The 25,670-nt window shown below is 38.1% G+C and overlaps 2 protein-coding genes and 2 long non-coding RNA genes across 12 annotated transcripts in view; 1 reads left to right on the forward strand and 3 right to left on the reverse strand.

Annotated features, from left to right (window-relative positions):
* The window catches only part of LOC110940982, a 51,836-nt gene that overhangs the window by 11,093 nt on the left and 15,073 nt on the right, over positions 1–25,670 (forward strand). Inside the window, exons 3-8 of the mRNA XM_035990167.1 lie at positions 6,639–6,920; positions 7,267–7,440; positions 10,961–11,242; positions 11,948–12,169; positions 12,779–13,057; positions 13,588–13,761. Of these exons, the coding sequence (XP_035846060.1) occupies positions 6,639–6,920; positions 7,267–7,440; positions 10,961–11,242; positions 11,948–12,169; positions 12,779–13,057; positions 13,588–13,761 (1,413 nt within the window). The remainder of the gene's footprint in view (positions 1–6,638; positions 6,921–7,266; positions 7,441–10,960; positions 11,243–11,947; positions 12,170–12,778; positions 13,058–13,587; positions 13,762–25,670) is intronic.
* LOC118492255 lies at positions 2,667–5,559 on the reverse strand. Its single transcript, XR_004892818.1, has 4 exons — positions 4,340–5,559; positions 4,145–4,245; positions 2,960–3,088; positions 2,667–2,874 (listed from the first exon to the last, which is right to left on the reverse strand). It is a non-coding gene; the product is annotated as an uncharacterized LOC118492255 (long non-coding RNA).
* LOC118492254 lies at positions 6,014–13,047 on the reverse strand. Of its 4 annotated transcripts, XR_004892815.1 has the most exons (3): positions 12,828–12,929; positions 11,616–11,808; positions 8,733–10,309 (listed from the first exon to the last, which is right to left on the reverse strand). XR_004892815.1 is itself a non-coding variant. In XM_035990168.1 (2 exons), the coding sequence occupies exon 2, from the start codon at positions 8,644–8,646 to the stop codon at positions 7,819–7,821; it is 828 nt and encodes a 275-aa protein (XP_035846061.1). In that variant the 5' UTR covers positions 8,647–10,309; positions 12,828–13,047; the 3' UTR covers positions 6,014–7,818. The 4 variants fall into 4 exon arrangements, 1 of the variants encoding a protein (XP_035846061.1); XM_035990168.1 differs by lacking the exon at positions 11,616–11,808 and having other exon boundaries at positions 6,014–10,309; positions 12,828–13,047; XR_004892814.1 differs by lacking the exon at positions 8,733–10,309 and having other exon boundaries at positions 11,222–11,808.
* LOC110940983 lies at positions 14,176–17,641 on the reverse strand. 6 transcript variants are annotated; one of them, XR_004892817.1, is made up of 6 exons: positions 16,655–17,634; positions 16,480–16,578; positions 15,102–15,335; positions 14,907–15,021; positions 14,679–14,806; positions 14,176–14,516 (listed from the first exon to the last, which is right to left on the reverse strand). It is a non-coding gene; the product is annotated as an uncharacterized LOC110940983 (long non-coding RNA). The 6 variants fall into 6 exon arrangements; XR_002593728.2 differs by lacking the exon at positions 14,176–14,516 and having other exon boundaries at positions 14,530–14,806; positions 16,655–16,793; positions 17,004–17,603; XR_002593730.2 differs by lacking the exon at positions 14,176–14,516 and having other exon boundaries at positions 14,530–14,806; positions 15,102–15,325; positions 16,480–16,581; positions 16,655–17,641.

Here is a 25,670-nt window from a genome sequence, read left to right on the forward strand (position 1 = left end):
GTTCTTTCCACCTTGGAAGCACATGCCCTGGATCAAATAAGTCCTGATTATTGGTAGTGCATGTTTCAAAATTCTCGCTTTCTTTCGGATATAAGTCCATGGATTCCTCAACCAAAGCATTCACTTTAACACTTGCTGGTAAATCCAGGACTGACAACCTGTTGGAGACAGCCACATGATTTTGATTTTTGGCTTTTTTCGCTGGCAACGGTTGGTGCACTGACACCTTGCATCACATTTTTGGCTTTGGTATTACCCTTCTCCTTTACTACACTACCCTTTTTATGAACTTCTGGATCTTTACCTTTGGCCTTTTGGTTCGAAATATTCCTTTTATGATTAACCGATGTGTACACATCATTTTTATTCCCCTGGCCTTTAGCAACAGTAGAATGAGTTTGGTTTTTTACCTTGTTCAGACACCCCGCAGCAGTTTCCTCTAGTCAAATATGACAGAAGTGGTAGGAAGATTCAAGGTAGTGACAAGCCCAGAGTGCAGAAAAGGAACAAAGTAGAGCCACTACAAGAAACTGGCACCTTTAGCGGCGACAGCTGTCGCCGCTATTGCCCACCTTTGTCGCTGCTATTACCTTTTATCGGCGACATGTCAGTATTGATGGGTCGCTATTGACCTGGTTGTCGTCGGTAAAGACCCATGTCGCTAAAGGGTCGTCGGTGTTAGTATTGATGGGTCGCTATTGACTTTTAGCGACGACGTGTGGCCACTAAAGGGTCGTCGGTGTTAGCTATGGCCGGTAAAGGTGATAGGCAATAGCGACGACAAGTGTCGCCGCTAAAAGTCAATTTTTTATTTTTTATGCATCAGCTGAATACAGCTGCACCCAGCCAGCTTCCGGTTGAAAAACACAATCTGCCAAATTCAAACAACGCAAACATACGCCATAAACATATACTAAAAGTAATATAATTACAAACTATGTTTAAGTCCTACATTATCATCCTACAACGATAAAAATCCTACATTATCATCCTACGTTAAAAATAACAAGTCACTCGTCGGAATCATCCTCATCTTCTCTATCGAATAAGTCATCAGAATCGTAGTCGTTTGCCTTTCCTTTTCCTTTTGAACTAAGATAGTTGTTAAGTTGGTTAAAAAAAGCTGGGGTTTGGAACAAGCTGTTAACAAAATCCTACAATAATAGATATCAAAACGCATATTAGCATATTAATTAATGCTACCAACATATATTTAACAAGGAACATGCGTTCGTTTGTCATTTTATAAGTTGCGTAGTTTACCTCAGAAAAGGGTTCTTGAGTCCGAGGTTGCGAAGACGACAAGTCCGAGGACGTGTTGGAAGAAGGTTTAGGCCCCATCCCCGGGTACCATCTTCCCCGCTCTCCCAACGCTTCCTGATACGGGCTAATTGGAGGACCATCACCACTCCATTCGTTTGTGGCCTACTGTAAATTCCGCTATATTTTACGAAGATGATTATATATATATATGTATATATATATATATATATTTGTTATAGAAAATTATACTTAAAAGAAATACTTATGTAATTTTGTTCAGCAACTGGATCAACCCAATTCCCCTGATTATCCGTGTGGGTTTTAGCGTAATCAGGTACCCAATCTATACCATGTTTAACATTAAACTTAGAATAGACATTAAATAAACAAAAGCTTACAGACACGCATACATACATAAAACATTAAATTTTTATAGCCGGTGCTACCGTATGACGATGCCCCCCGCGGAATGGGAATTGTTGTTTTCCGTGTACTTGTTTGTTGGCTTCGCTTCTTTTAATATATTTTTAGTCCCAGAAACCTTCAATGGTTCTCAACCAGTTATCATAGGGCATATCCACGGGATGATATGCCTTTGCCCTCTCAATATCGTCGTAACCTACCTCCTTCATAAATATTTTTTTAGCATCGTGCTTGCGGTCAGAGAACCGATTCATAAGCACACTCCTAATACCACCCGTCAAGTTTTTCACCTCTAAATCACGTCCACTTCATCAAAGTTGAAATTTTCCTACGAATTAAATAAAAAAATTAAAATATTATATATAAATTAGATTTAACGATGGCTGCAAAATCGTCGTAAACGGGCCTTTAAACGACTGCAAACGCAGCCGCAAATGGCAGCGATTTCACAGCCCTTTAACGGCGCGTTTGCAGCCGTTTAAAGGCCCATTTACGGCTGCAAATGCGCCGTTAAACGGCTGCGAACAAGCAGACGTTTAACAGCGCATTTGCAGTCTAAACAGGCCAATAAACGGCTGCAAACGCAGCCGCAAACGGCAGCGATTTTGCAGCCCTTTAACGGCGCGTTTGCAGCTGTTTAAAGGCTCGTTTACGGCTGCAAACGCAGCCGCAAACGGCAGCAATTTGGCAGCCCTTTAACGGCGCGTTTGCAGTCGTTTAAAGGTCTGTTTACGGCTGCAAATGCGCCGTTAAACGGCAGCCATTTCGCAGCCGTTTAGCGGCAGTGATTTGGCAGCCCTTTAACGGCGCGTTTGTAGCCGTTTAAAGGCTCGTTTACGACTGCCAATGCGATGTTAAACTGCAACGATTTCGCACATGTACGGTAACGACGCATTTGCATGTGCTTAAATATTTAATAAAATTTTATGCATATAAGTTATTTACCCATAAGTGGTTCATGATGGCTTACCTGTGCGGTGGTGAAACGTTATCCCATCCCACTTTTTCGAACGGGATGGTCCGCCACATATACATGCCGGCCTCCCTTGAAAACATATCTCTTGGTCTACCAAATGGGGTATACGTGACCTGTCTGTCAAATGTAAGCGATACGCCCCCCCCCCCCCTTTACTAGACGCCGTAGTTTTTCATTTTTGGCTTTCCCCCTAACCCTCTTCGGGGGAACCGCTGCAATTAAAACAAAAATAATTAGTAACAACATTTATAATATATAAAATATAAGGACTAAAAAATAATTTAGTAAAAGACTTACCATCCGTCTCATGCATGCCTCTAAAAAAACCACTTGTTGGCGGTGGATCACCAGCGCCGTCACCCCATCCCCATGGTGCCACATCCGCCATCAGATACGCAAATATAAGCAATACCGAAAACGTTATCCCTAAAAAGTTACAAGTGTTCTTTATAATGGTTTAAATTTCGGGCAGGTATTTTCTTAGCTCCTTTTGTTTTAAATGATGATTTCAATTTTGGTGGGTATTTTCTATGTTCGGTATGTTTTAAATGATGATTTTAATTTAAGGAGGGTATTTCCTAACTAATATATATTTGTCAAAGTTAAATATAAATGTTTTCAAACCTAAACACAAACATACAAATTATCAAACTTAAACATTTTTTTCAAACCTACACATAAACAACATTCAAATTATCATCTTAAATATATTTTTTTCTCAAACCTAAACGTAAACATAAAAATTATCAAATTAAACGTATTTTTTTTTCAAACATAACCATAAACATAGAAATCATGAAACTTAAACATTATTTATGCACATTAACACATACTTTATACACACTTACATACACAAATTTACATACTTTATACACACATATTAACATACTACCAACACACATACATACTTATAAAACACATGTACATACTTACACATACACATACATACTTACAAACACACATTTTGACCAAAACAACAAAATTTATACATACTTACATACACATTTGCATACTTTACACAAACATACATACTAACATACACATTTTTCACCAATTGCAAACATTTACATGCACAATTGTTCATCATTTACATACAGCTACATACTAACATACACCTACATACATACATTCATAGACTTACATACACACATACACCTACATACACAAATACATAGATTTTCATATACACATTTTCACCAAATACACCTACATTATACATTTGACATACTAACATACACCTAAATACATACATTCATAGACTTACATACACACATACATGCTTACATACACCTACATACACAAATACATAGATTTCCATATACACATTTTTACCAAATACACCTACGTTATACATTTGACATAAATACACCTACGTTATACATTTGACATACAAACATACATCCTTACATACACATTTACATACCTAAACTAAAAATTATACAATTTCTAAACTTTGAAAAAAAAAATACATATAAAACTAACCGTATTTTCAAGTTTCAAAGAGATGTAGACCGCGGAGACGAGGTGGTGACCGGAGAAGTGATGGTGGTGATCGGAGAAGTGATGGTGATGATCCGATTTCTCTACCATAAGCACAAAAATACACAAAAATTAAAGCCTATAACATGTATATAACAAAATAAAGAAGAAATTTAACAAAAACAAAGTTTAACTAACCGATTTGGGCAAGATTCGCGTGTTACCGGCGGTAGAGGGAAGTTTTTTGGGGGAAAATTGAAGAAGGAGGGGCGCTATATAGGGACTGATACGTTTTAACCATTAGCGGCGATGTCGTGTCACTGGTATTGCCCTTTGTCGCCGCTAAGGGTTGACCAGAGATAAGGTTTGTGTGGCTAGGGTTTAAAGTTCTGACACATACTTTTAGCGGAGACACACGCCGCCGCTAATGACCATGATCTTGTCACTGCTAATACCTTTTAAATCCCCAACCGTTAGATCAGGATTTTGCTCAACGGCTGGGGTTTGGTTTCAGACACCGGGACGCGGATCGACCAATAGCGGTGACATTTGGCCTGTCGCCGCTAATGATATATACTTCTTGTAGTGCCAGTGTAAAGCAGAAAAACTTTCAGAATCCTAAAGCTGTAGAATTTGCTAACAGGGAGTTCGTACCGGAGGCGTTTCAAGGTTGTCATTCAAACAGGCGCTGGTGGGTGGTTCTTCAGGGAACTATCTTCCCAATGTTTTAAGCAGTCACATGATACAATATAACTCGTCGCGAATTAGGAAGTTGAACAAGGTCTCCTTGATCAGTGAGGCGTACAATATAATCAAGTTGAAAGGGGTCAGATCTATGCTTAGAGGAGCGGGGGATTTGGGAAGAGTACAACTAAGATATCTCGAAGGACTAGGTAAGGGTTCTTATTTATTTTGATTAAGGTAGTTTGGTTTCCAACTTTTTAGACGACAATAAGGAGACGTGGGATGAAGTTTTATCCTTCCTTAGTTTCTAGGAAGGACACTTATCGATTTTCCATGGGTAGACTGGATTAAGGATCAGGGTTTCTCTCCTAACTTGTGAGTTTCTCCGTTTTTGATCAGATTGACACCAAATATGGAAGAACTATTCACAAGTCAGAAGCAGATTTGTCAGATGGTGACCTTTCAGTGATCACTTTGTTGTTCTAGTGAGGACGGGAGAGTCCATTCGTAATTCCTTTACGCTGGTTTGGAAACATCTTTCAGTGTCGCCAGTGGCTGTTGCCTGATCGACTAAGTCTTGATCTGCAATGTTTCAATCTTGACACCTTCAGCCCTTCACTTTCAAGTTGTGGTATATAATACTCTTAAAAGTTCCAACAAGACTTAATTCTCCTCTCTTCAATTTTGACAAGATGGAGGACCAATCTTGCCACCTCAACGAATCCCAAAACTCTCCCTTAACCTTACTGATTTCATTCTTCGGGAAAATTTCTTTACCAGTTCCTTCAAATACTCCCACTTTAATATCTCAAAGTCTTTAACACTTTCGGTCTGTTTAAACGTGTTCCTTCAGCGGATTGCTTTAGCAGTAAATGAGTGAGTTGCAAACTTAACAACTTGATTACTCAGGGCCTAAGAGAATCGATTTTCAATGTGAAGATTGCGCGTTGCTATGTAGTAGGTGCTTAGCAGGTGAGGTGGTAAAAACACTTTTCAATTCAAGTAATAACAACTTTTATATACATTTATAATTAATTTTTATATATTTGCAATTAAAAAAATATATATATCATTATATATTATTATTATTATTATTATTATTATTATTATTATTATTATTATATATACATATACAATAATAATAAAAAAAACATTTGAGGAACACTTGTTACCATTCTAAATCATCTATTTTTTTTTTTTATTTTCTCGCGTCTCTCTCCTACTTAATTATAAATAACTATTATTTAATCATTGATAGTTATAATATTATATAACAAATAAATTTAGCATGAAATTAATTATGATTTTCTAAATAAACTTATTTTTTACTTAACAACTCTTATGTAAATCTCCATATATTAAATATTACTAAGTAGGAAGAATAATGATGATAAATTATGTTCGTTAAAATATTATAAAATAAGAAGTATAATGATAATAATTGTTTTTGTTGGTGATTTCAAAATAATTCAAATATTTAATGTGACTGGATGACGGAAATTGTAAAGAATATATCAAATAACATTACATTTATTAACCTGTGTCATACACGGGATTATAACTTATTGTGTGTGTGTGTGTGTATATATATAATAGAAATTAGAGGCTCGTTTAGAATCGCGAGCTGGCTTGAGCTCAATAAGTGAAGTCCGGTCTCATTTATATAACCACACTTGTTTAAGGCTCGACCTCGGGCTTGAGTTTATTTAAGCTTGGACCAGTTCAAGCTTTTAGATAAGCTTAACTCGAGTAGCCCATGAGTGGCTTATAGCTTGTTTACACCTAGTTCATATGAGTTTTTATGTTATGGCAGGCATTTGCTAATACGGTGGAGAATAAGAAATGGAAGAAGAAACAGTTGTCACCTCAAGATGCAATCATGTTGATACAGAGAAAATTAAGAGCATATCTAATAAGGAAGTCTCGCGTTCTTTGTGCTCATCGTGAGTTGGGTATTGTTAAGGGGAAGCTTAAGGAGCTCATGGCTCTGCTCAACGATTCCTCTTATCGTCGTAGGGTGGCTCGTGATGCAGATGAAAGACATAAGTTTTCTGAGAAGATCATTGTGCTGTTTCTGACTCTTGATGCCATTGAGGTAAATACATGGTCATTTTATGTTGCCTCTTAAGCAGGTTATCCTATGAAATTATTAAAATGGATACATGCTTGTGATTCAAGTTCTTGTATCATCATGTTAGCTAAGAAAAAGGTTTGGATGGTAGATTAACTATATCTCTTATTGAATGTCAAAATTTCTCATGTTAAAGTGAATGTATTTTGAAATGTGCTGCCTTAATCAAATCTACTCATGAATATTATATCAAACAACTTTGAAAATGGTTATATGAATATCAGAAACCATGAAGAATATTGTTAAATTGTAAATTTTGAGCAATTGACCTTTAGAATTTAACGAATATTAATTGTTGCTTTCCAAACAGGGTGCTAATATCATGGCTAGGGCTGTAAAAAGGTCGATGGTGGATGATCTGGAAGCAATGCTGGACATTGTGGACCCTCAACCAAGAGGGGGTGATTCTCTATCCTTGAATATGAGGATCATCGACATGCTAGCCGGTGTGATCCAAAAGGAAGTAGTAGAAGGTGTGGCTCAGGTATGTCCAAAATCAATAACGAATATAGGAAGTCAAACATCAAGTTCTATTGGTTTGCCCTAAAAATAGAGACCAACGAGAACCTCGGAGATAAGGGCATGTGTAGTCATAAAGCCCTCAAAGGGGCGTTATGCGCCATGTGGCATGCCACGTCAGCAAGGGGCTTTATGGGGCTTTATGCAATTTGAGGCCGTAGTCATAAAGCCCCTGTGTAATCATTACTATATTAATTTAATTTTCTATTTTTTATATAATTTATAACTTTTATAAAATAAAAAACCATTTCATTAAATAAAAAACACTACATTAAAATTAAAAAAAAATTACACTAAAAAAAAAATTACACCTAAAAAAATAAATTACACCTAAAAAATAAATTTATTCTTCGGTGTCATCTTCGTTCTCTCCTTCTTCCTCTTCGTTTTCTCCAGCATCTAAACCTACGTCTTCAAAGTTCCCGTCTTCGAATTCCTCCCCCACTTCTTCCTCGGAATCTTCGTCGTGATCATTGTTTAATCGAATTGGGCGAATCGCCCAAGCATGCTCAACCAAATCCGCCTTCAACGCGTTATGTATTTCTCTAGATCGCAGTAGTTGAGCATTTGCGAGTCTCTCTTCCGTTGTCGCTTGGGGTAGTTCGACCAAATCTTCGGGAATATAGTTTTGGCATATCGCTTTTCCATCATCCTCAATGATCATATTATGCAAAATGATGCAAGCATACATGGCCATTCGTATTTTATCCTTATGCCACATGCGACAAGGATTTCTGATAAAATGCCATCGTTGCTGTAGAACCCCAAAACACCTCTCGATGTCCTTTCTCGAAGACTCCTGTAATTTTTTAAAATACTTTCTTTTTTCATCGAAAGTTTCAGAAAACGTTTTAACAATAATCGAATACTCGGGGTAGATACCATCGCCCAAGTAGTAGCCATGCTCGTAATCGTTCCCGTTTGCATGGAAACCGGCCTTTGGTATAGTTCCAGAAATGTAGCCCTCGATTAATGGTGAAGCCTCTAACGTATTAATATCGTTAAAACACCCGGCTACACCAAAGAAGGCCGACCAAACCCAAAGGTCGTATGACGCAACACCTTGTAATACCAAAGTTGGCCCTTTTTGATCACCCCGTGTATGTTGACCTCGCCATGCGGTTGGACAATTATACCAACGCCATTGACGACAATCCAAGCTACCAATCATGCCGGGTATCCCATGCTTTTCTAGATGCACCTCATATATTTTTTGAAGGTCGTTCCAAGTGGGGTTTCTCAAATAACGTTTTCCATATAACTGGCATATTCCTAAAATATAATTTAATATACAAAAGTTTTACTAACAAGTTACGAAAAAATAAATGTATAAAACTAAATAAATAAAAGACAATTAAAAAATTACCATAGCAAAAATGTTCCAAGGTATCTCGGGTTGTTTTCTCCGCCATCTTCAAATACTCGTCGTTGATGTCGTACGTGTTTCCGTATGATAATACGCATAAGGCGGATGTGACCTTTTGAATTGAGGTGAAGCCTAGATATCCTCGTGCGTCCATTCTTTGCTTAAAGAAATCGTACGTATTTTCCAAGTCATTATTAATGCGCAAAAATAACCTTTGGCTCATCCGAAAACGTCGTCTAAAAACATTCGGTCCGTGAACCGGTGCCGCGTCAAAATAGTCTTTCATCAAACGCTCGTTCGCGGCTTCACGATCTCGCAAGATATAGGTGCGTCGCAAGATGGGTCGTGGAGGGGGAGGTGGCCGAATGTGCTCAAATGTTTGTAGCACAAAAGTACATGCACTCGTAACCGCTTCTTCCTCGGCCGCGTCTTCGTCGGGCGAAAAATATCTTCGGTAAATTTCGGTGAAAGACTCTTCCGACGGGGAACCCATTTTTTATAAAGTGAGACTAACTTTTTTAAAAATATATGGAGAATGAGTATGGAGAATGAGTATGAGGTTTGAGTTGTAAAAAAAGTGGAAGAATATGAGGTTTTATAGTGTGAAAAATAAAAAAAATTGAATTTTTTTTTTTTTTTTTAATATATGACCGTTATCAAACGGTCAAAAACATAAAATGCCATCTCCTCGCGCCGCGAAAAAAAACACGCCTTTTTTTTTTTTTTTCTCATAGCGCCCCGGGGGGGCGGTGTTGTGGGCGCCGTAGCGGCGCTATGCCCAGTCCTCGCGCCCCATTACATATGACCTAAACACCAAACCCTAGAAATTAGGGTTCAATCTCCAAGAACCGCAGGAACCCCAAAAGGCCAAGAACCGTCGGAATCGGCAAAACCCACAGAACTACTAAGACTCCAAAGATCACCAGAAATCAACCTAGATCTAGTTAGATCCGTGAGAGAAAAACCCTTGAAACATAGCGGAAGAAAATAACCCCAAGAGCACCTAGTGCTCTCGCACTAGATACCATGTCAAGAACATAGTATCAAGATGAACAATCACTTTATTAACTCACAAATCGGTACAGATTATACTAAACAACTAAAGAATCAGTCGGCACAAATTGCCAACTTAGAAACTCAAACTCTGAACCTGTGTAGAATCTACATTGTAGATCAGCAACGTGATGATCTACTCTAAAAGATTATCAAAATAATCAGTCAAACACACAAACTCACAAAGCTTGAAGAAACCCAAGAATGTACAGGAAGATTCTAGAGAGAGAAAGTGAGATGAGAGAAGATAAAAGGATGAATGACTTCTCTAATCTCTATGCCCTTTTTATAACACTTAACCAGGCCAAAGGCCAAGGGTTAAGGCCCAACTTCAATGTCTTCAAATAAGCCCAGCTCCAAGTGGCCCAATAGCGGTACAACAGCGACACTTAACCAGCACCGGAAGCCCACTCATCTAGGAGCCCATTTTTTAAGAAACAAGACCCAACATGCAAAAAACATAAGAATTTATAAAATGTATAAAAACATTATATAAAATATTGAATTGACAATCAAATATAAACCTTATATTTCAACATTTTTCTTCATTTCATTGCCTACTCAGGGCCTATGAGAGCTTGGTGTCTTGATTTTCTACGTGAAAGATATGTTTTTCTAAAATAGTAAGTGCTTGGGCAGGTGGGGCGGTAGCAACAATTTCTAAGCGTACTGGACTTGTTTATTTTTTATTAATTATTCATATAAAGTTAATAATTATTTTTTATCTTCTTACAATTAAAATATTTATATATAATTTAATATTTTTATCATATTTTAATCAAAATATTTATATATAATTTAATAACTTTTATCATAATTTTATATGTGATAATTGTTATTAAATATTTATGTTATATTTATATAAACTTTATAGGCTCGGTTATAATCACGACTTGGCTCAAGCTCAATAAGTGAAGCTGGGGCTCATTTATTTAACATGCTTGTTTTAGGATCGAGCTCGTAAGCATAGACCAGTTCAAGCTTTTAGATGTGTCTTGAGTAGCTCACGAGTGGTTTGACTCGTTTAAACCCCTCGTCATTAAAATGGGTTTGTATATTATGGCAGGCGTTTGCTAAGAGGGCGGAGAAGAACAAAGGGAAGAAGAAGGAGTTATCACCTGAAGATGCAGCCATGATGATACAGATTAGTTTTAGAGTATATTTGATAAGGAGGGGTCAGGCTTTACGTGCCCTTCGTGAGTTGGCTATTGCTAAGGGGAAGCTTAAGGAGCTCAAGGCTTTGTTTAAGAATCCCACTTATCATGGTCGGTTGGCTCATGATGAAGAGGAGAGACAAAAGTTTTCTGAGCGTATCATTGTGCTTCTTCTCACTGTGGATGCCACTGAGGTAAATACATGGTCTTTTTATGTTGCCTCTTATGCAGGTTATGCTATGAATTGGATATATGTTTGTGATTCAAGTTATTGTATCATCATGTGCCTAAGAAAAAGGTTTGAGTAGTAGATTGATTATATATATAACTCTTGTTGAATGTCAACATTTCTATTTACTCTGTAAAAATTGATAGCATGGTAATATTGTTGATTTAGTCGCGTATATTATTTGTCAATCATAATCCCCACATCTTGCTTTTAGCTGTGACATTCTGTCAAAAATAAGTATAGACTATCATTTTCTTTAAAAGATTTCGACTTTAGTGAGCTTGATAGTTGATGATTGATATGAACTTCAATTCATCATGCTACTTCATATTTCTTACTTGATTTCGTTGCCCCTTTGTTCCAAATTAGATGCGAGACTTTTAGCATTACAGTCTTGGGCCCAATTATGCTAACATTTGGCTTCATCTTATGAGTTATGTCTCTTGGATAGAGTAGCTACCATTCCATACTTGATAATTTTCTTCTCATGTTAACGTGACTGGATTTTGAAATGTGCCGCCTTCATTAAATCTACGCATAAATTTTGTATCAAAGGTCATTGTAAATGGTTATATGAATATCAGAAACCATGAAGAATGGTGTTAAATTGCAAATTTTGAGCAAATGACCTTTTGAGTTTAGAGATTGCTAATGTTGTTTGCAAAAGCAGGGTGCCAATATCCTGGTGAGGCATTCAAAAAGGTCGATGTTGGATGAACTAGAAGCAATGCTAGACATTGTGGACCCACAATCAAAACGCGTTAAATCTCTAACCTTGAAGAGGAGGACATCCAACCTACCAGATGGTGGTGTGATCCAAAAAGAAGTAGCGGAAGGTGTGACTCAGGTTGTCCACGTGATAGAACTCTACGGCGGTTCTGACACCTTCAAGGTTAGTAAGTCCATGACTATGAAACCCGTGTTGAGGTTGTCTTAGTTTGCCAGTGTTTTTCGGGGTTTACGTAGGTTTAAGCAGTTCGTTATTGCTACAATTCTGTATCTTTCTCTGCTTGTGCAACAATGGGTTCTGAACTAATGTGTTTAAAAGTAAGTTAATGTTTTTGTGTGTTTGTTTTAGTTTTGTAAATTACTTTTTTTTTTGTTTTAACGCCAAACGCAGACACCCCTAAATCTACTCCTAAGTTACACCCGGAAAACACCAGCAAACTAAGATGACCTCAACATGGGATTCATAGTTATGGCTTGTCTATTTTTTTGTTTAGATACATTTTACAACTAAATTTTTTATATGCAACATTATATATAATTTAATTGTTTTTATCATAATTTTATATATGATTATAGTTATTATAAATATATCTATATATATGTGTGCATATATATATAGAATATCAATTAAAATTTACAAGCTCGTTTATAAACACAAGCCAGCTCGAGTTCAATAAGTGAAGTTCGATTCCTTTACTTAACACACATGTTTTAGGCTTGAGCTCATTTCATTGATTCAACCCCGTTAATATGAGTTTGCATATTATGGCAGAGGATGTGGGAGAAGAACAAAATGAAGAAGAAGAAGAAGGAGTTGTCACCTCAAGATGCAGCCACGATGATACAGATAATGTTTAGAGCATATCTGATAAGGAAGTCTATGGCTCTTCGTGCCCTTCGTGAGTTGGCTATTGCTAAGGGGAAGCTTAAGGAGGTCAAGGCTTTGTTTAACAATTACTCTTATAGTCGTCGGTTGACTCATGATGAAGAGGAGAGACAAAAGTTTTCTGAGCGTATCATTGTGCTTCTTCTCACTGTGGATGCCACTGAGGTAAATAGATGGTCTTTTTATGTTGCCTCTTATGCAGGTTATGCTATGAAATGGATATATATTTTTGTGATTCATGTTATTGTATCATCCTGTGGCTAAGAAAAAGGTTTGAATAGTAGATTGAATATATTGCTCTTGTTGAATGTCAAAATTTCTATTTAAAGTAGCGTTATCAATTATGTAAAAATTTGATAACCTGGTAAGAGTCATATATTGTTGATTCAGTCGCTTATACTATTTGTCATAATCCCAAAGTCTTGCGTTTGGTTTTGATTTTCTCTCAACTTAAGCATACACTATCATTTTCTTCCAAAGATTTCGACTTTTTGTGAGCTTGATTTGAACACTTTAATTCGTCATCCTAGTTCATATTTCTTGCTTGATTTCGTTGCCCCTTTGTTCCAAATTAGATGTGAGCCTTTTAACTTTATAGTTTAAGACCCAATTAAGCTAATCTTTTGGTTTCATTGTATGTCTCTTGGAAATTAACTAGCATTCCATACTTGGTTTCATTGTTGCATTCCAAACAGGGTGCGAATATCATGGCGAGGGCTGTAAAAAGGTCGATGGTGGATGATCTGGAAGCAATGCTGGACATTGTAGACCCTCAACCAAGAGGGGGTGATTCTCTATCCTTGAATATGAGGATCATCAACATGCTAGCCGGTTTGATCCAAAAGGAAGCAGTAGAAGGTGTGGCTCAGGTATGTCCAAAATCAAAGTATATTTAAGTAATTAAATATTTCAACACGAAAGTGACGAGATTTTAAAATAAACTAGGGTCATTGACCGACGCGCGTTGCGCGATTTACATTGTGGTTAGCATATATGATTATAAAGCATTAAAAAGTTTTTTTCTTTTGGATTTCTTGCGTCACATGTTTGGTTTCTAGGTTTAATCTTTGTGCTAAAATATTTATCATGCTTCATTTCTAGGTTTTGTTACTATGAATGGACATTGATCCTAATAACCAATAGAAGAAATGGCAACTTTAGTTTCAAAGCGGGTTTTTTTTTCTTGTTGGAGATACTCTATCCATAAAAAAACTCCCAAAGATTTCTAAAGTTGCTACGTTTCACAAAAGTAGTACATACATATTGAATTTGCTAAGATCATATTACAAAAAAAAGACATTGATGAACATAAAACAAACTATATACAACATTCCACTTATTTTTATAAAGCCCTCATCAAGAGATGTGATGGTTTCTGTGTATTTTTATGTCCTCAAAGTAGAGGTTAGAGTTAGGACAAGTTTTGAAAAAAGTGTTTGTTATAAGTTTTTGTAACAAACCCATATAGATAACTCCATCAGTGGCATACGCAAACTGATAAATTTTTGTAACAAACCCATAAATTAAGATCAAGAGAACTTACATGGAGCCATGTTTAGCAACATTCGCTTGGCTGCAAGTTTCGCCTGTTAACGGAAAAAGTTTCCTCTGTTTTTGGACAATTCTGACAAGGCATGTTGTCGATTTATATGATTAAAACTCAATAACCAATGACCAAAGAACATAAATATGTATATATACACTTTTATTATGTCCGCAACTCACTTAAAGTTTTGGTTCCGCGATTTAAAACAATAGAAAATACAAAATAGTGAAATTAACATACGCGTTATACCGATTCGAACCGGGTTGAACCGAGCAGCACCGAGACCCGCACTTGAGCTGAGACCTAAGCTGACCCGAATCAATGCTGACTGATGTTGACTTGTCGAACCGAACCAAAGCTGAGCTCACCTAAGTTGACCGAAATGAAGTTGAACCGTAACGTGAACTTGATTAGAAAGATACTCGAATTTGTTAACTTGAATAAACGTAACCCACATCAGCTTCTAACCTGAACCGAACCAAGATAGGGTCCAAAAATGAACCGAGCCAACACACCACGTCGTCTTGATGAGGACTGAACCGAAATCGCTGACCCGAGGCTCGAGTGAACGGAAACCCGAAACCTGAACCGAGTGAACAACCAACAGAACATTATCGCTTCAATAAATAAAGGAATATAATGAGAAGTAGCAGGGGGTGTTACCGTAAACATCGTTGGCCAAAAGGTCTCGGGGAACAATTTAGCTGTCTTAGGATATCCAAAGGCGCCGGTTATACTTCATTTGATCCAAAGTACATTAAAAAATTTATCAAACTAATCCTTACAAAATAGCTTCTAACTGTTAAAAAACTATAAGATATTTTTTATATCAGCCTTCAACGTCAAGCAAAAATTCACTGGTTCACCGATTTTGCGAGCGACTGGGTCTGGTAGTATCTAGCAACAACAATTGGAATTTCAAACTATGAAAGTGATTAATGATACATTTAAGTTGATTGTTTTTAATAGATCTTTCTAGCAACAACAATTGAAATTTCAAACTATGAAAGTGATTAGTGATACATTTAAACTGATTCTTTTTAATAGATCTTTCTCTTTAAAAACTCTATATGAGAAAACAAAATTTAAATAAGCGAACTTGAATGTGCGAGTAAAACGCTTTACGTATACATTCATATAAAGCTATCAAGTGAGTAATGATACATTTAAGTTGACTTTTTTATGAATGTTTCAGTTCTAAAACTCTAAATGAGAAAAACAAATTTAAAAACCATCGCTTGACCTGTGTTTGGCGTTGATACGAAGCATTCAATTTAGGGATGAGCAAATACCGATACCGTCCCGATCCCAAAAATCCCGATCCCGAATATCATGAAAACTGGATACCGATACCGAAATATGTCGGTACGGTATCGGTATTTTGAAGGTAAAATTTGGTATTATATCAGTACCGTACCACACCCGTCCCGATACCGAAAAAGCCAAAAAGTGGATACCGATTCCACTACCGAAAAAAAATCGGTACGGTATTTTCGGGATCGGAACGGTATTTGCTACCATTTGCTCATCTCTAATCCAATTCATACAAATCAATGTCAGCCTTCCTGTTACTATCCTCTATGACCCACTTAAAATAAAAGGGAAATTAGTTAAATCCTGACTACTATCTAATTAACAAAAGGAAAATAAAATCTCACGATCTAGATACTACAGTCTCACATTATGAAATAAGCAAAATGTAACTGCTCATTCAAGATAACAAATTTCAAAGTTCAAACACAATTAATTTGATAAGCAGTTCCGATAAGCAAAATACTAAACACCCCACAAAACAGTTTATCCCAGTTTCTAAAAACAATGATTACTATCTGTGTGCATTTGATAATGTGATAAAATTGATAAGGGTACTGTTTTTTAAACCCGATCCTATTAGCCTTATTTAATCAATTGCATACCCTTAAACCGAACGACTCAAACATTATTTATTACTTATTAATCTACGTAATAAGCTTCAAATAATTAGACCTCATTACCAACTAATCCTCAACAGTCATTCATCCGAAATAAGATCGATCCAAACCTGGAAAGTTCCAATTATCATATTGCTTGTGCTGTGGGAACCGACACCTTAGATCTGGACTGCTTCCACATAAATTGTGTTCATGATCCCATCACTCTACTGCTATTTAAAAAAAAAAAGCATTAAAACAGCTAAGACTCGCAAAGTACAGCAAAACGATGTGGCTCAGATCTACCAGAAATTGTGGCTGCAAGGTGGGTTGCAGGTCAAACCCTACCATCCGCCATCCTTGCCATGCCATCATCAACTTGGAAAAACTTTTGAGGTCATCATAGCCTAGTGATAGAACCCATTACCACAGCCAACCAACAAAACTGTAGCAAAATACTGTAGTTAGATCACAAAACTGCTATAAAACATCGGTTCAGTAGGCTCACATATAGATCACAGCCAAGAAACCAAAAGCCCTAAATAGATAGTATAACATCGATACGTTAGGCTCACAAAAAGATCACAGCCAAGAAACCAAAACCCGTAAGAAAATTAACGACAAAGAGGTAAAAAAACTTGAATGATATACACACTCAAAACCATCGCCACTGTCCACCAACCAGGAGCGGTGGGTGGCAACCAGAGCACATGTCATGTGGCCTTCTAAGGAGTCGCAAATGATGAAAATACCCTTGCCCACAACATGATATAATCAAGACACCCTTCTACCGTTCTGTGACCATCATCACCCTACAACGTCAATGACCGGGGAAGGCGAGTGGTCGGTAACAGCCTCTGCCAAACAGAGTAGGTGATGAGAGAGAGAGACCGGAAGAGAAGACCTTTGGAAGGAGGCGGCAACGATGGGAGAGAGCGCGGAAGAGAGAACCAGATGCCGATATGCATGTGGCTGCCGCCGTGGCTCCGCCACCAGGGACGGCACCGCTTCTCCCAGCTCTCTCTCTGTCGACCTACACACCGCATCCTCAGGGTGACCGGATGACGAAGTGTCCGCCGTGGTGGCGGAGGGAGTTGCTCCCGTCTCTCTCTAGATTCTGAAGTAGACGTGAAGAAGCAAGTTGGTGGTGATCAGGTGAAGGGATTTAGGGTTTTGATTTTGGGGAAAAAGGGACGATGATGGTGATCTGGTAACGTGGCAAAGTTTTAAGGGTGGAAAGTACTGTTTATACTGTTCATAACGTTGGTTTTTTAATATATAGGATAATTATAACTTGAATAATTTATTCAAGTTGAGGGTTTTTTTATAATTAAACAGATTCTAGGCTATTAATTAAAAAGTTAATTTATATTATTTATTTATTAAGTTAGTTGTTAATTAATAAATTATTAATAATTAATAATATGATATAAGTATGGGATTCAAATTTAAAGGGAGTATTATTTGGGATATGCCTTTTGATTTCTAAAAATAGATGGTAATGAGTCGGGTATCCATCGTATATGGCTAATCCCATACTCATAGTCAAGTGTAAAATTTTGTCCCGTACTTGTCCCATTACCCGTCGGATATTTGACGGGTGTTACCCGTTGTTTATCGGCTATACCCGTTGTGATTTTCATGTTCCTTTATTATTTTATGTTTTAAAAATTTATATAAGTATATTAAATTGTGATAAATAACATACAAAATATCCTCACATAATAATATTTGATATATTTAAAATATTAATATATTATAATATTAATCTCAAAAATAATTTTGTATTTCATAGCATATAAATATAAATAATTTCATCAAAATATATATTTAAAATGAAAAGTTTATCTTTTAAATAATAAAGCTACAAGAATGGTTAAAACATTACTAAACTATAGTTAAAGGAAAATAAGTACAAAACTTAAAAGGTTTTGGGTAATATTTCGGGTAAACGAGTATATAGTTTTGGGAATCGGTCGTGTATCCTCCAATCTCATACCCGTCCCATACCCGCAAAATAATTTTTTTTCCATACCTATACATAGCCCAATAACTGTCGTGTATCGGGTATACATGTTCCAAATGATTTGGGTTTCGGGTATACCCTGTAAAATCACGAAAGCTTTACGGATCGATACATACAACATCCATTGCACTTAAACAAGACATGAAACCCAAGAACATAGAAGATAGAGTAGAAGATACAGAAGAAACTCATTTATTTCATTTCAATCAACACAGATTTACATACCAAATAGAGTATACATCTCCTATAAGTTGGTTTAGATCACAAAGAACTAAAGCCTAGCTTTCTCTCCCTTGAATGTGCAAATATAACTTTCTACAAAGGCTCTCCAAGGATTACCCTAATCTAACCTATTCAACACACACACACACACACACACACACACACACACATATATATATATATATAGGCTAGACTAGAGCCCAAACCCGGACAAAACATATTGTTCAGGATACAATACAAGAAATACGGAATAACTAGTATTCCCGACTATATACAAAGACCCAAACTTGGAATAATAATCCGGAACTACATAAGTATTCCCCTTAACTGTTGCTTTCAGTTCTGTTTAACACTGATAATCAGTCACCGGATACTGCACTTACAGACACCGCTTTGACTACTGATATCATGCCTGCTTTCAACTTTGCTAAAGAACTTGATCTTTCCAATTGAGCATACAAACTTCAACCCTTCTAATGAAAGACTGTTGACGATCACTAAAATGGCTGCTTTGAGAAACTCAGAGAATCCAACATCAAGCACTGTGGATCCTTCCCTTCAAACTACTCCTGGATCAAGTTAACACGAACCAACCTACAACCAAATGTAAGAACATCGCTCGATCCTTGATCTTCAAACTTAACCAAAAAAAAAGAACGAAACGTCAGAATTCTAATGTCCAACATTGAACACTTCAAATTCCGCAAGGACATGAATTTTAGTTCGATAAGTTAGTAACAAACTATACTCCGAAAATGTACATCCTCCATCTTGATCCTAGTCTTCAACCAAGTGTGTGAAATCATTTTGTCTCAAATTTTCAAGATCCCATATTTTATTTTCAAGAATCCACCAAATACCCGATGACTTTCGTCTCCGATCTCTCACTCAATGTAAGAACATCCAAATTATTTCAAGAATTCAATTAACTTGGAAGAGGGACCAAGAAGACTAACCTTCTCTACTCTAAACGGCATATGATAAAGGCTCAATCTTCAACTAATCGCCAAACGAACAATTAGCTTCAACACAAACACACTTGATCTAAACTCGAACAAACTTGACGAAACTCAATCACACACTAGCTTTAAACTGTATCATGTTTTAAACTTTTTTGCACCGACAAGATTAAACCTCAATTAATCTCAAGATTGTAAACACGAACTTGTTTCACTGTCGCACCACGAGCTTCTAGAAATTTACAAAGAAACTAGGATATATGAAATTTTTAGTCCCCCTTTCTTCAAGATGAACACAGTAAAGTCGATCGCACCACGAGTGAAACCATTTGCCAGTAAGTGTTTTGAAATCATCCCGTACCACGTGGAGCCTGATGGAGACCATATAGAGCCTTATCCAACAAATACACCATGTTTGTCGAATCTAGAGCTTCAAAACCCGGCGGTTGAGAGACATACACAGTTTCATGCAACTTCCAATAGAGGTACGCACTTTTGACGTATAACTGATAGACTTTGATGCACATGTGAGCAGCAAAGGTAAGAAACAGATGAATTGCTTCAAGCCGAGCCACCGGAACGTAAACATTAGTGTAGTCTATCCCTTCTTCTTGATTAAAGCCTTGTATAACCAAACGGGCCTGGTTTCTTGCGACCACACCTTTGTCGTCTTTCTTACACTTAAAGACCCATTTAGTATTAATTGCATGTTGGCCTTTCAGAAGATCGACCAAGTTCCAAACCTCCAGTTTGTCAAGCTGAGCTAACTTTTCCTGCATTGCTTCACACCACGAACAATCCTTCAGAGCCATATGGTAATTATTTGGCTTGATTTGCGAGATGAAGCATTCATGCAAGCTTAAGCTGTAGATCTCTTGTTGTTTAATCTCGGTGAACAGACACTGCATGTCGTTAAGGCTTTTGCTTCTTGTCATCACACCCACACTTGGATATCGGATAATATTATCAAATGGATGATTAATATTCGTCAGAGTAGTGGGAGCAACAGTACTTGCATATTTGTACCGAGATTTGACTGGATCTCCTATCAATAGGTGCAATTCCAGACTCCACCACATTTCCAAACAAAGTATCAGCATTTGCATTCGCATTTGCATTCTGAACACCTTCATTATCTGCTTCAGAATCACTAGAATTTGCTGCGTTATCGGGGATAAGAGTGGGAACAATATCATTTGGATTTGACGTGATGGAGACAAAATCTCCGGAATTAACACTGGCAGACACGTTTGTAGGGATGCTTATTCTCCAACCTGCATCTACTTCATCTTTATTGACACTGGAAGACATATTGGGCTCGGGTATACCAATCCCAAATGCTTGGGGGTTTCGAGTATACCCATTGGGATCGGGTACTTTTGCCATCCCTATTTCTAAACGCTAATTTTGAGAGACAATAAATAAGGACATAAGGTTTTTTGAAAAAGCCCAAGTCACTCTCCATCTTCTCTCTCTTGCACCACCTCTCACCATTACGATCCTCACTTCATTTGTTGTCCACCACCAATTGTCTCTATATGACGGTGACGATTCCAGAGAGCTGCAATTTGTTGAATCGAAGTGTTGCAACTTGGTTAGCCGAAAGGGTATTTTTGTTTAACACCATATGGTTGTTGTTTTGTTTCTGGACTCCTTGTGGATAATCCAAAGTTTGGTTTGGATTTGTTCATACACACGCTTCCACAATTCTTGATTGAAGTTTTTTTAAAACACGTCTACGAAACCCTACTGTCGCATTAGAGAGCGAACAAATAGAACATGTTCATTTATTTACTACAACTGTAAGCCAATTTTACTTTGTCGAAACTTTAGTTTAACAAAAGATTGCACCATTTACATTATGATGATCGTGTTCTTTAGGGGTGAGCATTCTGAGTACCGGTACCGTACCGATCATTTTTGGTACCGGTACCAATTTTCCAATTTTTCGGGACCGGTATCGGTATTTTAGTTACTTTACCGGCAATACGGGTACTGATACCTACTTTTCCCGTTTTTCAGCACCGGTACTAGTCATGTACCATGCTCATCCATAGTGTTGTTTGGAAATTAAGCCCTAGACATGTGGTTGTGTTTTATTTTCGGTTTTATGTGATAGGTTTAAATTTTGTATTTTTGGTTGTTTTGGAAGCCCATTGTAAAAGAATAGGTTTTCTATTTTATTTAACGGGAAATGGATTTTATCATCCCAAACTAATCTCTTTTGGCCTCTGTCACTCCCAACTTTCACCTTGGTTTCCACCACCCCAAACTTAACACTTAGGTTGCTATGTCACCCCGTCGTTAACTAGGCACTAACTCAGTTAGTGTTTTTTGCTAACGTGACCAATTTATCCAATGTGGCATGCTGATGTGAAATGTTAATATGTAAGATAAAAGGTTTAGGCTTCATATTGAATCAACCACTAAACTATAGGGGCTTGTTTTACAAAATCATCAAAACATGAATCAACCCTGAACCATTCTTAGCCGTCATCTCTTTCTCTACATGAAATCCCCTTTTTCTATCTTCCCCTCTACTTCCGTCGCCACCACCCTCACCTCCACTTACAGCCCGCAACCTTACCGGTAACCGTCGCTGAGGCGTTGACAGGCGTTAATTCGATAAACTCCAAACCTGCGTTGCTTCAGTTTTGTCAAAACCCTAGCTTCGATATACCGCTGCTGGTCATCAATCATCTACCAGAAACATCATATTGCCAGAGATTGATACGTTAATTCTGGTTTGATGACATCATCGGCGACTGAGTTTAACATATACGGCATTTTGTTGTTTCGGTTGCATCACACTACCAGGATCATAGAGAGTTTAAACGTGGAGCAGCAACAGTGGATGGTTATGGAGAATTCGATGCCGGTTGAGTATTCCAGTTTGCCAGAGAAGATGACTTATGGTGGAATTGGTACGGAGGAGTGTGTACGGATCAAGTGTTGTTTGATTTAACTATTGATCAGTCATTGTTAAGGTGGTGGTGGCAGGAGGTGGTGGTGGTAGGAGGACGGTCATGGTGGTAGGAGGTGGTAGGGGTGATGGTGGAGGTGTTGTTTTAGGGTGAGAAGTGAGAGAGGGGTGGATCTTGGGTTTTTTATTAATTATTTTTAATCAGCAAAATATGGCCATATAATATCTTACACATCATCATGCTACGTCAGCAAAATATGGCCATATCAGCCAAAAAAAATAACTGAGTTAGTGCCTGGTTAATGACGAGGTGACATGGCAACCCAAGTGTTAAGTTGGGTGGCGGGAGCCAATGTGAAAGTTGGGAGTGGCAGCGACCAAAAGAGATTAGTTTTGGGTGATAAAATCCATATATTTTCCCTTTGTTTAATTGTTGCATCAACAAAGACACGATTTGAAGAATCAAAAACCAATAGACGACCAAGGATCAGAAGATGGAGATCTCGTAGCTAGTGGGAGTTTTCATAGACCCAAATGTTGATTTTGGTTTATGTCCGGTTGTGACCTATTGGGTTTTGCTATTTGGCTCTAGCGCACCAAACAACTTTAGTGGCTTGATTTATCTTATATGTCTGTGGCTGTTTGTTTGTAATATTTAGGTGTAAATATTTTTATTCATTAAGTCATGGTGCGTTTTTGAGCCGTATCGGTACTAACACTGATGACGGGGGTAGCCCAAGACTAAATAAAATGACTTAGACACATTAAAGCCTAAAAGGTTAAAAGGTTCGAAGGTTGAAAATCCGGAACTTAAGATAAAGCATTACGTGAACAGTAGAGAGTCACATCTCTGATTGCTTCACCAAACTCCCCAGCTGCAAAAGTAGCATGAGTCCACAGAGCACAGCCTTTTATCCACAGGTCAAAGGCTTCAACCCCCAAAAAGGGCAAACCCCCTACTACAAGCATGTTCACTAGTCAAACAGCTTCCTCTTTGAGCAATGTCTTTCCCTATAAATTAGACACTTCATTTAGTGTGAAGGACATTCCGATCAGCCCTGATTCCTGGAGAATCTCTGGCCATTGCTCTCGAGTACTTGCTTCATGCAAGTCACTTTCTTTCACATTCAACACACACATTCTCTTTGTTCTTACATCCGAAACTGAGCACATCCCAGTGGAGGATCTCGAGCAAACAACAAAAACAAACTAGTGAACCTCTCTCCACGTCTTGCAAACGTGGGGGGGCCCCACGACCTGCGTTAGGCAAAGTTGAACCCTTCAACCCTTTTGCCTAACCAGCCCAGCTACTATCCTTGGTCTATTATTTGTTGCATCAACAAGTTGGCGCCCACCGTGGGGCTACGCCACTATTTTTCTCCAAAAGACCTAGTAGTGTAGCTCCTTTCTGTTGAAATTACCATGTCAGAAAGTGGATCCCCGGTACTAGCCAAGCTCATGTGACCATACCAACTTCTTTCTCGACACCAGGAAGCACTCCTGAGTTTCTCACTTTCAGCACTCCAACTCCGTGCAGATCAGGGGTCCCTTCCCCTAATATCGGAGTTTCTAGCACCCCATCAGATGTTGAGCTTACCCCTGAGGGGGTCGCCAACAATTTCCTTGAGTTGAGGTCTCTCCTCAACCAATATGTGAGTAGGGAAAAGGACAAGGGAGTGAGGATTCGTTTAGATTATGACGAACCGGAGCCAACACTATCTCCTGGACCCCCCATCCCTCCTTTTGAAAACTCACAACCTTTGATCTCTAGGGATGAGGCTGGTCCCAGTAATCCTCCTCCATTCCCTAACCCATATTTGTCCGCAAGGCCGAATCCTACACCATATCTTTTTTTTTCGTCCCAACCAGCTACTAATGGTGCTCCTTTGGGCCATGAGCTGACCCTTGACCAGCTCCGACAGTCCCCAGTGACGAGTCTTCCACCCTCAAAAACAACTTCGTGGGAACAAGCTTTGTCCGTGCTCCCCTTGGCATGAAGTGCTGTTATGAGCACTCCTTTGGGAGTTAGTTTCCCAGTTGCACCCGGAAGCCTTCAAGGCTTCAACCTTATGCCCCAGATGATGGCCAGCTTCCCGTGGCAGCACTTTATTAATTAGGTGCTAGCCACTCAAGGGAACAACAGTAACAGCAACAACGCGGGTGTAAGGGCTGAAGAAGATTTGGCCAAGCCTTACAAGCCGAGTAACCTCTCGTGCTTCTCACAGCAAATAGCCGATTATGATTTTCAGACAAAGATTAAAATGCCATCCCACATCAAGACGTATGATGGGACTGAAGATCCTGAAGACCATCTTCAGATCTTTACCGGTGCTGCAAGAATTGAGAAATGGTCAAATGCTAAATGTTGTCTAATGTTCATGCAAACCCTTGTCGGATCAGCCAGAATCTGGTTCAATGATTTACCTGCTCGAAGCATTCGAAGCTTCTGTTGGTGCATATTCTGTGACAACAGCTTAGATTTGGTCTTTGGATATCTTGTAATTAGTTAAACGATAAAGAGTTAGCGGGTTTAGCTTTGTATTAGTGAGATAATTGAGTTTGGGCTAAACTAAACCCACATTGGGTCTAGGGGGACGAATTGGGCCTTGCCCATGTAGGAAACCCTAGTCCAACTTGTAAACCTTGTGTTATATAAACAAGGTTAGACATTTGGGTTTAGGTTAATAAGCCAAAACAGAGTTGTGAGGAATTTCGTGAGAGCTAGATAGGCTTGGACGAATTTGAAGGTTGTTAGGGTTTTGATTGATTGTAATTCGTGAGATTGATAATCAATAGAAAACCTGGTTTGAAAGTGAATTGCTGATTTCTGTTTCTACACGTTTTCTGTTGTATTCTGATCAAAAGGATTCCGCATTCTTGATTGGATTGACAATTCTGTGAAGATCCATACATCAAGGGGACCTACAACTTCGATGACCTCAGCAAGGGGTTCCTGGCCAATTTCTCCCAACAGAGGCGGTAATCTTTCAGATAAAACAAAGAGATGATGAAAGCCTTCAAGAGTTCATAGAAAGATACAAGAAGGAAGGTCTAACATACGTGGGGGCAGATGAAAAGATGAGGGTGGCCGGTTTTATGAACGCCATTACATCCAAATATCTCACAAGAGCTTTCAACAAATCCCTGCCCAAGACCTTGGAAGAAGCTCTCGAAAAGGGCTGAAGCCCACAT

The sequence above is a fragment of the Helianthus annuus genome, chromosome 5, assembly GCF_002127325.2.
Source record: "Helianthus annuus cultivar XRQ/B chromosome 5, HanXRQr2.0-SUNRISE, whole genome shotgun sequence".
In the NCBI taxonomy this organism is placed as follows: Eukaryota; Viridiplantae; Streptophyta; class Magnoliopsida; order Asterales; family Asteraceae; genus Helianthus; species Helianthus annuus.